The 15,787-nt window shown below is 37.3% G+C and overlaps 1 protein-coding gene across 1 annotated transcript; it reads right to left on the bottom strand.

The window, feature by feature from the left end:
* Nucleotides 1-309: 309 nt before the first annotated feature.
* On the bottom strand, nucleotides 310-9,194 carry LOC145776136 (lysosomal acid phosphatase-like). Its single transcript, XM_082587537.1, has 9 exons — nucleotides 9,078-9,194; nucleotides 8,137-8,223; nucleotides 6,096-6,248; nucleotides 5,813-5,905; nucleotides 2,629-2,721; nucleotides 2,060-2,198; nucleotides 1,212-1,294; nucleotides 697-839; nucleotides 310-421 (listed from the first exon to the last, which is right to left on the bottom strand). The coding sequence occupies exons 1-9, from the start codon at nucleotides 9,192-9,194 to the stop codon at nucleotides 310-312; spliced, it is 1,020 nt and encodes a 339-aa protein (XP_082443663.1).
* Between the last annotated feature and the right edge of the window lie 6,593 nt (nucleotides 9,195-15,787).

Below are 15,787 nucleotides of genomic sequence, written 5' to 3'. Positions count from 1 at the left end.
TGAACTACGAACCGCAATTAATTAATCTTGACTTTATGAAATAACGACTAAATTTTGTTATTTTGACCTGACAAAAACATGTAATTTTAAACAATCGAAGCAAATCTTAGAAGGCTATACGTCTGAGTAAGAAAATAAGAAAGCCTTGAAAATGGTTTTTGTTAAATATTATTGTAGTTATTATATTCACAAAAAACCTCTTCGTGAATTGGCATCCTAATCTACACAAATGGAATATACATTGTACATTGTTGAATGTTCCTGAGGTGATTGGCAGACGAGAAGGGGATTGTAAGATTAGCGTCATCTTCACTCATCATCAGGAATGAAGGAAGCTGATAATCTTTTCAGTGTTGCAAGTGGACAGTCCATACCGCATCCAAGTAAGTTCAATGGCTGTGGACGTTTCCATGGCGTGGTCCTGCAAAGAGCAAACACTCAAAAAAATTAAAAAAAAAAAGAAAAAAAAGTCAAATTACGATTTTAATTTAACTTTTAAAAGTATAAAGCAAATACCAGAAAATTTCCGGGCTAGTTTCTAACCTGATCTTATAAAGACAAAAAAAATTATTTGTTTTAAAGTTTTATTGCCAGTCGAGTTGGCTTTAGAGCAGATGAAAACTTATAATAGCCTATTTGAAAGTTTCAGAAATTGTTTTTTTTTAAAGCGTTCGATCTCAAACACTGTAGGTCTACCTGTAAAATGTCCTGACGATGTATTGTTTCTCTCCGACAGCTGAAGGGTCTTTGTACAGTTCAAACATGACACAAGAGCTAAAGGGAGATAATCTGTCATAGTTGCCAAAAGCTACAAGAAGACCGGTCAGCGTGATGTCGTGCTGTTTTTTAAACAAAATAATAGAGAGGTGTTCAGTTAAAGTTTTATTGGTACATAACCAGGTAAGCAGGTATGGCAAGCGAATAAATAAACTCACTGAAAGAGCTACTGACAGAGAAACGGAAAATCATACAAGTTGCTTTTACATGTTGTAATAATTTCATTTAGTCATGAAAAAATATGACGTAAGATCATTTTGAGGTGGGCTACATCGAGCTTCTGCATTCTGAGATTCTTCTACCAATATTTTGTTTTGAAAGCGTAATAAAATAATCCCAAACAAAATTAAAGGAAAAATTAGTCAATTAAAAAACGAATTTCAAGACAAAGCATTTTGCTTTGAAAGGAAGTACTGTATTTGAACACCACTTACTCCAGAATAAGCAATAGCTTTGTAGGAGGCTGTTTGATTGATGCTGTTGTCAAAGTTCTGAAACATTTCTTTCACCAAAAATCCTATAATGTCAACGCATTTTATTCTATACAGCTAACAGTATCCTAATAACATCTATACAAGAAATGCCGAGATAAACAATGAGCATGGGGGTTTCAAGAGAAACCTTCAGCTTTAGAATTGTTAAAACTACGCATAAGCTAAGAAAACAGCATTTTTTGTCACGAAAATGGTTATTAATTTCATCAAATGCCCTTCAATATTGCGTAGGCCACTGTGTGTAGGTATTGCGCTGTTAAAAACTTTATAGAGCAAATTTAGGTTGTTACTTCATATTTTATTCATTTCTCATTTTTCTACAGGCAATAATATCAAGGTTTGTTTTATATACATGGATGCACTGTAATATATAATATGCATGTAAGATTGTAAGTAGCCTACTGCCAACAGCAATCTTAAAAAAAGTGGTGGCACCAAAGTCCCAACGAAGCAAACACTCTAAAAGTGATCGGAGAACGGAAAAGTTAAGGTCCAAAAGAAGAAGGATTTTAGTTTGGCTCTGAGGGGCTTGCCCCTAAATATTTTGACAAATTTTACCTCGCTTCGATCCATTTTGGAGTATTTTATGACCCAATACGCCTGGACCTGCGACTGCGTAGTCTACTGCCCAGTCTACTGCGTAGTCTACTGCCTTGGCATATGTACTGTACGTGTTGTAGCCTACATGCAGCCAACTGAGTTTGCAAAAAGTAATAAATTTTCATCTTAATACAAATTATAGTAGCCTTCATGTAAGCCAATATTGACTATTATACTGTATGACAAACCTCGATTTAGTCTCAACAAGGCATCTTGGAATGGTGTGTCCTTTCCAAAAAAGCGTCCATGCGCAAAACTGGCAAGGTCGTATAACTTCGCTTTGCGTTCCGGAGTGTACCATTCAGGTAAATCAAGTCCTTCTGCTTCCTTTATAAATAATAAGTCCAACCATATAACACCGTTGGCCATTGCTTTCATCTTGTTATAATCATCCTACTTAAAGTTTTTGTAAAATGCAACACTTAGGCTTGTATAGTGTGATCTGGACATTGTGTCAGAAAAATACGTTTCAAAGTATCAGAAAGACTTTCAGTAAAGTACTGCGTATCCTGCAGTTCGTGTGAAAATATTACAAGCACAAAAATGTATTCAAAAAAAACTTTGAAAAAGTTACAAACTGCAAAAACAGAAAGTGCTATGCACGCTTGAAGGCTATGTCCTATGCGATCACCTACTTCACCTAATAGACACGCCAGCCCTAGTTGCAACAGCGTTTTTTGATCCCAAATGACCTACTTTTGGTGATAATTATGATCAAAAAATATCTGCATACTACTGGTCATGAGTACTCACTTACCGCACATATCAGAGGATCACGTATATCGTATGCTTCAAACAACGTCAGGTTTTTCGGGGATTGTGTTAATCTGGTCAATTCAGCCAGGAAACCCTGAAAAACAAAAAAAGACCAGTGCAAAGGACGTTTGATGAAAATAATGTGTGATTTGTGCAAAATAAACTATTGACTGATTACAATCTCGGCTACTCGTAAGTTCGTAACTACTCTAACCTGTGTAAATAGGACAGAAAACTATTCAAAGATAGACTAAGTTTGATTAACTTTGTTACAGTTACACCAGCACTACAAAGCGGTTTGGTTGGTTTTGGTTTTGAATCTTTATCCTAGGACTGACAAAGCCTTGATAAGGTATTCCTGGTAGTTTTGCAAACTTGTAGAGGCTTTTAACGCAGGGCCGGTTACCTAGAATGACAGAGAAAAGTTTTCCGCTTGTTGAAGTGTTGTTGCCGGGGAACTATTCCATTTACAAGGAGCTGTTGAAGGAGAGCAGTTCTAAAATATGTTGCTCAAACGTACTCCCCGAGAGCTGAACCAGCGCGACTTGATCGTGAGTATTTGAACTTGTTTGACAATTATTTGAATCTTATTATATTTTACAACCCTTAACATACCAAGCCTAGCTCACCAACGTCGTTTACCAAGGTGGGGTCCTCCAAGGACCCCATCATTTCTATTGCTTAAAGTATACAGTATATACAAAGTCATCAATAATTAACGTTATAACTTCAAACAAATGTATTTAACGAATGGTAGATAATAATTGAGTAATAAACATATAATATTATTGTCAAATAATTAAATATTTAGGAAAAATAAGTTTTACTCAATGAGTCAGCCATTTGCGTCGATAACAAGTCGGAGACGCTTCGAAAAGGACCTGCAAGAGTTATGAATAACTTTTTGGGTATTTTGGCTCATTATTTTTTCAGATTATCCTTCACTGCTTCCAAACTTTGGTGGTATTTAGTCGAAACCCTGCTCTCCAGGTAAGACCAGATGCCAAAGTCTAGGGGGTTCAGGTTTGTGGATGAAGGAGGCCATTCTTCCTTGGAAATGCAAAACGGCAAATTGGCTGAGCCAGTTTTGCGTTGTCTCACAATACATACAATCTGTATGCCGGCACACCAAAGCACAAGCCAATTTGTAGTCTACTTTCTTCATCTTTGATTACAGTTTATACAGCTAATGTAACAAAGGAAGATTGCCGAAATTGTAAGTAAAGCAGATGCCATTTTTATGACACTGTAACAAACCCCTGTTGTTACCCCAAGTGTTATAAAAACTAAAATTTTAGTCTTAGCATCACATATAGTATAACACATGTGTTTCTACAAATTACTTAGACAAAGGATCTTATTCATCCACGCACAGTTCATCCACTGTCATCTTCACATTCTTTTGCATTTGTCACAGTTGGGTTGGTGACTCGGTGCTGTTCGCAAACGAAACGTTTGCATTTGGAGCATATAATGTTAACTTTTCTATCGTTGTTTCAAGGACATTGAAAACATCTTCCTCTCTTCCGTCACTGGCTGCCTTGACGTTGAGGATATATTTGAAGCTTCAGTGTTTCGACCTACAGAAACTCCCATAACTGCAATAGCTCTAACGATGTAAAGCTGAAAACCAGATGGATTACATGCTCTGCGCAAGACATTAGGTTTCGTTCATTCTTTGCCTAACTCCATCAAGAAATATAATCCTCGATTAGATTTTCTACTGTTCCAGTCTCTGTTTATGAACACCCAAGTGATATAGGAATTCAGGGCTCCAATGTCAAGCACGTTCATAAAAAGTCGGAAAGGCCATCTTGACATTCGTCTGGCACAAGAATATTCACTCACCAACTTGTCTGCATCATCCACTCCGCCTTTTGTGCGGTTATATTCAAGTATCATGTTGGGTTTCTTGTGATCTTCATTAGACAGTGAATTATCAAGATGCTGAGAAGATAGTAAACGAACCGTCTTGTTTTTTTAGGCACATAGCTTACAACTGACAGTTTATCTGAAAAGATAAAGTTTGACGATAAAACATATCGTCCCTTCGCAACTTCCATAACTGCAGGAACATCTGACTTTTTTGCTCAGTGTTCCTGTCTTGGTGATATTTTTCTGGAGCAAAAATTCTGCAGTTGGCACTGATATAAAAAAAATATCTGTGGTAACACTTCTTCTAGTTGCAAACAGTGATTTCATCATGTCACACAGTACACACAACCAGACGTCCTTGATTTTTCTCAGGTGCACTCCCAGGAAGTTTTCCAGTATAGACTTGGAGATTCTACAGGCGAGTGGTTTTCACGTCTTCAGCTGCCCACACTTTAATTCCATATCTTGCTGGTTTTGACTTCATATACTCTCTCATTGGACATTTCCCTCGGAAAGAGACTAATTGTTCATCTACCGTTACTTCTTCAAATGGCTTATAGAGTTTTTTGCAGTTTTCTATAAATCCATTCAAATTTCGCGAAAAGCTGCAAGTTTAGCATTTTCTTTTCTTTGACTACGTGTTGATTTATCATCAAATTCTCAATCTCTGGCAAAATGTAAGGACATTTTTCGCGTGAAGTTAACTGGATAACATTCAGCATTTGTAACGTAATATACCAAGGGGGGTCCCATCAGGACCCCAGGTAACGTTATGCTGTTTTTTGCATATGTTTCAAATAATTTTTTAATTTTTGTTGCACTATACCGAACTTGATTAAATTTATGACACATACAAAGATGATGAGAAAAATTGTTGCTATAGGTAAGGCGGGAGATAAAAAAAATCACCTCTGGGGTCCCTACGAGACCCCGCTTGGTATGTTAAAGGTTAACTAGTAGCATTTCCATTTGAACACGTAAACTACCAAGAACGAGATAACTCGTGAGTAGTTTGGTTAAAGTTGATAACCACGAATTTTCTCATGTTTTCTAGTATTCTGGATGAGCAAGTGCTCGAATCTGGTAATAGATTGGAGAATCAGGCCTCGGCAACCAATATGTTGCCACGTTGACCGCCACTGAATGACATTTCGTTGGATCTTTATGACAGTTGCAATGCATGCTTTCATGCGGTGCAGCGTGCTTGATAAAAGCGGTTGCTTTGCCTTGATATACTTTTACGAAGTACAGTTGTTATGATGTGCTCTAAAAGCAGAAAAATAAATAAATTTTATTATCAAACAGAAAACCTGATTTTGTGACACCGCTTGTTGATACCCTGGTGTCCTTACAACTTGCGAGAATAAGTTTTCAAACTCTCTAGTTCCAGGAAGATGCAATGACTGAAAAAGAAATCGTCTCTGGTTAAAAATGGACGGCTTGATTCATTGAAACCAGTAGTTTATCTCTAAATATCATGTGACGCAAATTAAGGTTAAAGTAAGTGTGAAACAGTTTTGCAAAAGGAATCTTTTGGTATCTATCAAGTTTTTGAAGCTTCACTATTTTAAGGATTGTAGCACAAGTTCTTACTTTGTCATCAGCAATAGGAATTGTATGAACAGGAATTGGCTGCCATCGAATCCCTTTCTTCCAAATTTGTCTCCGTCCGGGGATATACAATCCTGCCATGGTGCATTGCGCACTCATCAAAGTTCTGTCTCTGTCGGTGCTTCTGACGTAAATCTGAACGGTTAGTTTCATATTGTGATTTATATCTTTTAACAAAATGCCCAAAATTTATGTAGTAAACTCTCTGGTTCAGTGTTTAGCCTACACAGTTATTAGTACACAATCATCACCTTAAAAGTTGACCCATAGAATATTTAAAAATTACAGACTCCATCGCTTAGACAATACACGAGTTTCAACAAAACTGGAGGGTGCAACTTGAACTCTTGCTTTATAAGCACGAAGAAGAAGAAAAAGAAGAAGAAGAAGAAGAAGAAGAAGAAGAAGAAAAGCAAGAATAAAAAGTAGAAACTTGTACAATACATCAAAACAAACTGGTGAACTAACTTTGGCCATTTCACACTATGCTATGATCGCTGTTCAACAGTTCGACTTTAGGTACAAATTTTTATTTTGAAATGCTTTTCGACGCAAAACTTTTTTTTGATTTATAAATTTAAATTTTATTCATGGATTTTAGAAAATATAGCCTGTGTTTTTAAAGTGCCTCTGACAGGTAAATAAATTCGCTAAATTTACCTAAGATACCAAAAAGATGACTCTAACAAACTTCCCTGACCAGCAAATCGTAAAAAATATCAACAGGCTACTAAGTTACACACTTGCAAACTTTCGTTGACATCGGCGAATCTGGCACTCATTCAATTGCGAAAATAAAAACGGCAACACCACTGTGACGTCACTGTAAGCGGGAAGGATACATTCTTTCTCTGTGATGACTTGGTAAAGTATGGTACAGCTACTGCAAAATGTGAATGTGTGGGGCTCTGTTGGTCTAAAGCATGTGCAAATTAAGAATTACCGAAATGAAAAGTGAACTTGTTATTACTATCAGGTTTCGATCAAATAGGTTGAGCTTACTTTTATCAAACAGCATCTCAATTCAATTGAAATTGCAGTTTCATAGGGCTACAATTTTCATACTTTTTTATTTCTCCTAATCTGGCAATAGCCATTTGCAGTGTAACAACAGTATCTCACAAACAGTACCTTTAATTTATGGTTGAGGCAATGCCTACAAATTGCTGTTTATGTGACATTGTCAGTGACAAAGACCGTGTGCTTTCTTTTCCCACTTTCCCACAAAACAAGGTAGACGGCTGAGAAGAAAATTGGTCAAAGTTTTCTTCAAGTGTTCGAAAGTGGGATGAGCCATACAAAACTAGTCGTATATGTTATCTTCACTGAAGATGATTTTGTTAATACCACTCAAGTAAAAAGGCCTACAGGCATGTGTTGGAGTGGATACTACAAGGTGATGCTCTCGGAAGCAACAATCGGATTGTGATGCCGTCATGCATTGTTTGGCGAATCCGAAACAATTTTCCAGATCCAGATGGCCGTTACACAGGTTTTCAATGGCCAACTGAAGGCACATTATGAGAGAGAGAACTTTTATTTATTTTTGAATAGTGATGATGAATTAAATATGAATGATGATTCGTACGATTTCTTTATTTTTCACTTCAAGTATATTTTAGGTTTTGTAGGAACGTATCCAGTACAGTTTTATTAAACTGCAAAAAACAATAAATCTTCGAAAAAAGCAACCGCTTGTACCAACTCCGACCAAACTGTGATCCACCAATTACATCTAAGAAGCGTTTGTTTCATCCGTTGCTAACGACGTCCACTTAGAATGACGTAATACCACCAAAGTCGTCCCAGAGCAGTGAAATATGGAGTTTCGCCTGTGGTGGCGCTGCGGAGTAGTCGTTTGATTAAATTACGCCCTAACCAGTCGAGCTACGAGGTTGAGATTAAAAAGTTCGCTAAGTGTAATTCTGCGATAGGAAATGCTTTAAAAAGTTACTATACTTGGATCCAACCTGTCAGGGGCACTTTAAGTTATCCATTTTTATTTTACTGTAGGTCTACTTACTTCATTGCTTTTATATGCCCTATTCAAGAAGTCTCCGTAGCGAAATCGAAGAAATCGTCCTAACTCAAAATGTCGTCGCATTCCGATCTGAATGTACAACATGTTGTCTAGGCATATGATGAATCTGCACTAGTGCCGGATTTACCATTATTTATTTTTATTTATTTATTTGCATCAGACTCAACATGGTCCATATTATCATCAAACTTAAAAGTAGAAACAAAGTAGATACTCAACTCCGAAGAGCTGAGTCGTAATGTACCAAATACAATACAAAATTAGACTAGAAAAGCTGAAGCCTAGGGCCTCAAGATTTAAGGGCCTCAGAATTTAAGATGTATCACGTACAATATATTTAAAAGTGTTTAATTATGGCTATATGTTTGCAAAAACTCTCACCTGGTAATAAGGTAAAATTTTCTTCCAACTAGTTCATAAACAGGTCGTAATGCAAATTAATGAAAAATATCCTCGCACGAATATTAGTAAGTTTTGTTCGTAGCGAAGACCGTAGTAGCCTATACCAAATTGTTGAATCACGAACATTCGTATTCATACGAAGAGCGTAGTACAGTATGTGACTTCTGAAATCCTGGGGAGGTAAAATGATAGACCCTTGGCCCCAGATGCTCATACGACGACGACTATCAAACGGTGAATAATTTTCAAAGGAGGATGAAATTTAAGCGTGAAATGCGCAAGCCATTTTAAGTGGGATTGACTATTTAAAAGGAAATTATTGTTAATGATTTTGCAAGTACTATTGTTTTAACTTAAGCAAAATGAAAGAAAATGAACATCGACTTGCCCTAATTACAAAGGAGTCACCTTTAATGCAAGTAGGCTTTCGAAAAGATATATTTTTGCGAACTTGAATACGATGTCATATGATAAAGCTTAGACGATAAGCTCTTAGACTAGCTCTACTTAAGCTACCTTACCTGTGTTAGTTGACCATCTTCTTCTTGGTTCCATTGGTAGTCACTGTTTGGATTGCTCGGAAAGTTTCTGATGGGACTTCTAGCGCCATGCCTCCAAACCTGTGTGTATAACGTCATAATTACGCTTGAATTGAAATATAATGATAATGAGCCGTGCTTCTTGCCATATCAATCAAACTGGTTGCTAATTTGTGAATATGTTTGTTTTTTGCTTAGTAATGGTTAATCAAAAGGATGGCCAATTGGCCAAATGAAATAAAACGAATAAAAAAAGCATTTATATACCGCCACATCTACAGTGAAAACTATTCGCCTGGGCGTTGTGCATAACGATGGTGTGAAAATAATACTTTCTGGCAAAATGTGAAGTAAAATAGAATGTTTTCATGCAAGTTTTCAATTTATTTCGCCTGTATTTTGGATCGCCTCTGTATTTGGATCAACTTACGTATGTGAAGCACTTTTCAGCAAAATGATCAACAGAATCAAAAATAAATATCGCAATCGGTTGACCGATGACCACCTCAAGCAGCTACTGCATACTGCACCCTCTGCAATTGCGCCTCGCTTTGACAAAGTTGTTAAAGCTCAAAGCCAATGCCAAGTTGGTCATTAAATTGATTTGTGTTATTTTTCTTGTTAGTGTTGCTATTCGTTGGTATATGCTTTCATGTTTTAAATTTTCGTTATAATTACTTGAGTGTTTCCATGCGGCTCCATAGGCCTACGTACTCTGAAGTTTGAAATTCGGCCCCGACACCAAAAAAGGTTGGGAACCACTGGCCTAGAGCCCTAGACTGCAGTGGTTCTCAACCGTTCAGCTTGCAAACGGGTAAAATTTCAAAACAAATTTTGCGGACCGGTGGACCTTCGAAAATCAACCCAAAATGTTATTACGACAAAAGTATGCAACCCAAAAACAATGAATGGAAACTTCAATTTAATGAGAAATTTGCTGCTGTCTTCTTGATATCATATGGGCTACGTGTTATACGTGGTTCTATTGAAGTTTCTGCAAAGCGAAGTACAGCGTTGACTTCCACAAGATTTCTTTGTTTGATCTTGATGAAAGATAATGATGAAAAATTTTTCTCAGATAAGTAAGTTATAAAAAAATCAGCAGTAATTTCATGGCTTTGTTACTTTCAGGAATCAGGATATATATTTTTAAGCGATATTCAAAACTGTGACAATGGCAAGTCTATGCTTGGACAACAACGTGGTAGCCTATCGCAGGAAAGCTCAATCATCGATTCTCTCTCAATAGCGTTAAGATTGCACGAATTAATATCATTTGCAGAAGGATTATCAATCCAAAAACTTCCTTTTCGAGGATCTGCATTTTCTGGAGAATACTTTCCAAAACTGATCCTTATAACTCTTTTAAATGTTGACTTATAGCAGCAAATAACTCTCCTGTGTTTACAGAAGCATTTGCGACGACGTTTTGCAAACATGGAAACATATCGATATCGCCTTTCTACACACTGTCATTCTAAAATAGTAGTTTTTTGTTTGTTTTAAAGCATCAGTTTTGTTACGCAATGTAAATATGTTGGTGTGATTACCTTGCAGAATGCAGAGAACAGTTAAGGTCATTCAAGCGGCTGAATCTGTCCGATAAATACGCTAGCTTAGCAGTCCACATCTCCTGGGGTGTTAAGAGTTCTTTTAGTGGAGAATTACTTTCCCGTAAAATTTTCTTGGCTTCTTCTTTCAAGTCAAATAAACGAGAAAGAACGCGTCTTCTCGAGAGCCACCTTACTTCTGCATGAAGTAACAGATGTTTATGTTAGTACCTATGCTATCACACAAAGCCTCGAAGAGCCGCGAGTGCAATGCTCCGCCACGTATATAATTTATGATCTTGACTGCGCCGTTCAGAACGTCGTTCAATTCAGGAGACAGTTTTTTGGCAGATAAATTTACCCCATGAAGAACGTAGTGTGTAATCAGCAGATCTGTGTTTGCCACTTCTTTAATTTTTGCAATTAGGCTACACCCGAATGACATCCAATTATGTTAGCAGCACTGTCAGTACAAATACCAACGCATTTTTTTTCCAATCTAAAACCTTGCTCTTGCACATAAGTATTAAAAGACCGAAATATTTCTTAACTGGTCGTTCGTCCAGGTAGTTGGAGACAACAAAGAAATTCATCAATGATTTTTCCTCTATTCTCATACCGAACAAAGCAAGCAAGAATAGCACAATTGCTCAAGTCTGTAGATTTGTCAAGTTGTATAGCGAAATATCTCGATTGCTTACTTGCTGAATAACTTGTTGTTCAACATTACTACATTACCAAAGATTCTCCTTTTAATGGAGTCATTTGAAAGTGGTATGGCTTTAGTGGAGTGGAGCAGTTACCACTTCCAAATCCTATAACATTACTTTAGAAAGATTTTTTTTGCCAAAAAGACATTCCCCTTCTGCAGTCCCATTTTATACTACAACAATGTCAAGAAGGGTATCAACAACATCCATTTTATTTTGGTCAAAGTATTGTACTACAATAGCCAAAACTTGAATAATAGAAATGTCAATGTTTTCTGCGGACCGGTGGTTGAGAACCACTGGCCTAGAGAGTAGCCTACAGTTTATGAGCCTTACTGCAGCCGAGCATTCATTCATTTCCTTGCTAGCAAATTTAACAACCGCTTTCAAGATTTTGCTGCAATTGTAAAGGATTTATTGCTATTCACTTCTTTTTTGCGTGAATCCTGATGAAACTCCAGCTCACCTGCAGCTAATTGAACTTCTCTGCGAAGCCGACAGCAACATCTTTCTCCTGTACTTTGCTACCAGCAGCCAGATAAAAAAAAAAAAATCAAAAAGTGCGAAAGTTTGCAAAAAACAAAGTGGACTTGTACGGTTCAACATATCTGTTTGAGCAGACGTTCTCGGCTAATGGTTACAAGAGTAGGTGCTCATTGCTTTCCTACAATCCCTCCTCTGTCTGCCTCAACCATACTTGCAATTGTTTCTAGTTTTTTGTTTTTTGTTTTTTTGATTTATTGAGTTAGTGAGTTGGGATAAAAACCTGATTTTGTATAAACTTATAATGGCTTTAACAACGATAACTTAAATTCGTGGTACACATTGGCATTCCTCTAGCTCGCTATTTCGATAATAATAATAATGTTATGGTTTTATTTATTGTCGCTCTACAACAGCTAAGATCTTTTAGCGACAGGGCTCATTTTTAATTTATATCAGGTTTACGATGTTATCACATTATTACCCGACTCATTCTCACTGCGCTACGCAGGATAGAACACAATCGGTACCGTTTTTAAAGTCTTCGGTTTGACCCGACCTGGAATCGATCTCAGATCTACCATCAGCACCAGAGCCGAAGGCGAAACCTCTCGGCCACTGAGCTGGTCTATTTCGATAATGAAATGAAACCCAACACAATGGCAAATAGTCTCCATAAACCAAGACTCTCGGCACGCGGCAAAGGCGACAATCACAGATTAAACGTCTTGGTCATCAGGCGGGGCACGTCACGGCGGGCACGTCACGTAGAACAGTGAAAGAACGCAAATTCAACGTTGCTTAATTCAGCCAGCCAAGTTACAAAACTCATCACAATTATAATCAAGAGGGCAATTGACCCGCCGGAACAGCTGCAAACATACAAGAACCGCTTGAGAACAAAACTGAGCCACTGGTCAACTACTTGATATTTCGTTTGTTTACCAATAACCCAGACTGCCACTTATCTGACTAGATCTGGTAGAGATCTGTTCAGATCCGTACCCGATCTGGTAAAGATGTAGACCTGATGAAGTGGTTGTTTGGGAACCAGACTGGATGTGGGTATTAAAATCAAGAAGTCAATTTTATCCTTCACATTTACACAGCTGTGTGTTACAAAGTTCCTGGATGTGTTAATTTCTGATGGAAGAGCATATAACTTATATAGCATAACGTCATATCACCAGGCCCGGGTTTAGGGGGGGGGCAGAGGGGGCAGTTGCCCCGGGCCCCCCGACTTTTGAAGGGCCCCCCTATGTGGAAAAAATGTGATTTTGTGTTATTTTATTCCTTTTGACCTTTAAAGTTTTTGCAAAATGCTGTGCAGTACTGGACTGATGCTACTGTAGACGTAGAGATAGTTTTTACGCGCCGTAGGCGCAAAAATTTATTTTGCACGGGGGCCCCCCGATCTAAAAGTGCCCCGGGCCCCCCATCAGCTAAATCCGGCCCTGCATATCACAATATATGTATGCAACAAAATATTTGAATTTCAACTATATTATTAATTTCAACGAAAATGTAAGCAAACATTTGACTGCGGCGAAAATAGGTTTGAGAAAATCTGTTTCAGGAAAATATAGAGGGCAATTCAAAAAGATTTTAGAAATTTCTTGCTATGAAAAAATCCTGACAGTGAAGAAAATAAGAGAAGCGTTCTTTATTTTTCTAACTGCTAGTACAGTTTTTGTGTGTCTTTAAATGTTTATTGACAAGAACACAGTTTACGGTACCGGTATGTCGTATTTTTGGCTTAGCCGATATAGGCTAGGTAAAGAACCCTCTTTGGCTGTGGGGATGCAAAAAAAATGTTACAAAGAAAAATTGTATGACAAACAATCAACTGCATTTCTAAAAGCTCAACATTTTCGTTTGCAAATTATTTAGTAGGGCACATCCAAATGCCTGTTTAACCTAATTATATAAGTAATGAATTGAGCATCCCCACAGCTCGTAATCATCAACCGTCGTAGGTGCAAACCAAGGTGCCAAATATTGTTGTAAAAATTGCATTGTTGCAACACATTGCATAACGCAAAAGTTAGCATACTCGTTGAATAGTGTATGGACAAAATTGACAAAAAAGTCGTTAACCAGATTGGGCTACTCAGTTTGAGAATTGCAGTTGCAACACCATGCTACAGTAAACAATAAATAGAAAATCTCAAGGATGCCGGAAATACCCAAGAGCAGTGAAAGGTTTTTCAAGGACCATGTACATTTTCCTTGGCGGTAAAGAACGTCATGCAAGCCTAGTGTCTAGCCTATATTGTCTACATCCAACTTTCTTACCAAGTTCACATGAAGTAGTTCAAGACCATTGTCCCGTCGTCTTGCATTACGATGGCGGAAACGGAATGCGGATCCCAGACTTTGCCAAGAAAGTAAGAGAAGAATAAATACCGAAAAACATAATTTTACAGTCATCACGCTTCTAGGAAGTAACGTTTTATCACAAGCAATTCTGCGGCAAATAAATGTATTTTTCATATTAGCATTGTAAGCAATATCTGTGAATTGTTGAAAATGCACCGATAGTTTACAGTAGGTTATAGCCTATGTTGCAACGCTTTGCAATTTTAAGACTTTTAAAAAATAGCTTGGAAAGTATTTTTGAAATACTGTTTTGCATTTTGCTATTGAACTATAAATGTAATAATTCAAACTCATTGTTGAAGGTGTATGAGCCTAACAAGAGCGACCACCGCATAGTAATTCAAGTGTACTTAAAAACGTATGTATGATAAAAAAAAAAAACATCTACATACCCTATTTATATCTTGTCATTGTTGATGCATCGCCACGATGACAAACGGTTATCGAGATTGACAAAGTGAAATATTCGATTGTTGAGCGTTGTCTGTCAATTATTCCATTCAATGAATGCCGCTGAATGCGAGGCTACCCACAGCTTGAGCATACGCCAGAGAAAGCTACAAGGGTAATTTTCTTTCCTTAATCATCTATCTTACTCAGTTTGGCCTGCGGAAGCACAATCCCTTTAAAGGAACAGAGACGAGTTGTAAACAGTGGTGTACGCAGGCTTTTGTTAAGGGATGACTGGATTCGAAATGCTTGAAGAGTGATTTTGTCAACAAATTTTAAACTAAAATATCTACCCCGATCCAATTTTACTTTGATGATATTGATTACATACAAAGTGTGCATCTTGATGTAAAAAAAAACATCATTGCCCATAAAAATGACTAAAGAGTGACCAAAATAAGGTTATATTTGTCAAAGTTTTCTGGGGGGCAAGCCTCCCACACCCCCATTCAGTTTCACTTTTTCGGACATTCAGTTTTACATTGTCCATTTATGTTATAAATTTTGCTTTGTTAAAAGTTTGGTTCTCCTCAAATTTTGTCTAGTTCCGCTACTGCATTGTCGTTACAGCCTATGAACTATTCTTTTCTAGAAAATCTTAAAAGTTGTTTACTCTTTGCTAAAATGATGAATGTAAATTTTTTCAACATTGAAACAATTTGCGACCTTAAACGCTTCTGGTCCTATTTTTAAGTGCGATCACTAAACGCAGGGGCTCACTAGTGGACTTTTGAGAGACATGATGTTTTCACGGCCCTGTACTTAGCCTATACGAACTATAAAAACATGTACTGCTATTCAATTTTTACTTGATAAATTGGTTCTCTGGGTGTGAGAATGAGGCGTACTAGGCTATACCCTTCGAAATAAACTTTGGGCCAAGGAATGTTTACTTTGCAAAGTGAATTTAAATCCGAGAACTTTTGTACGGTTAATGCCCAATGCCCATTAATGTCGGGCGTATTCAATAAAAATCGATGTAAATTAATTCTTAACTGAGTGCTGCAACAGGGCAACAAGAAAAAAAATCGTGTAATAAGCAGTGCTGTGGAGTCGGAGTAGTGGAATCGTAAAATGTTTGGCTTGTCCAGAGTCGCAGTCGTCAAAAAAAGCCGACTCC

Source organism: Aplidium turbinatum, chromosome 8, assembly GCF_918807975.1.
Source record: "Aplidium turbinatum chromosome 8, kaAplTurb1.1, whole genome shotgun sequence".
NCBI classification, from domain to species: Eukaryota; Metazoa; Chordata; class Ascidiacea; order Aplousobranchia; family Polyclinidae; genus Aplidium; species Aplidium turbinatum.
The sequence above is the reverse complement of the archived record's forward strand: the minus strand, read 5'-3'. Positions and strand labels throughout refer to the sequence as shown.

What these genes read in the sequence shown, in the direction of transcription:
- LOC145776136 (XM_082587537.1), bottom strand. Translation starts at nt 9,194, where the DNA reads ATGACGTTATACACACAGGTTTGGAGGCATGGCGCTAGAAGTCCCATC. An exon ending in GGGCATATAAAAGCAATGAA is followed by an intron (nt 6,249 to 8,136) that starts GTAAGTAGACCT and finishes CTAACCGTTCAG; the next exon opens with ATTTACGTCAGAAGCACCGA. An exon ending in CTTGTTGAGACTAAATCGAG is followed by an intron (nt 1,295 to 2,059) that starts GTTTGTCATACA and finishes TTGACATTATAG; the next exon opens with GATTTTTGGTGAAAGAAATG.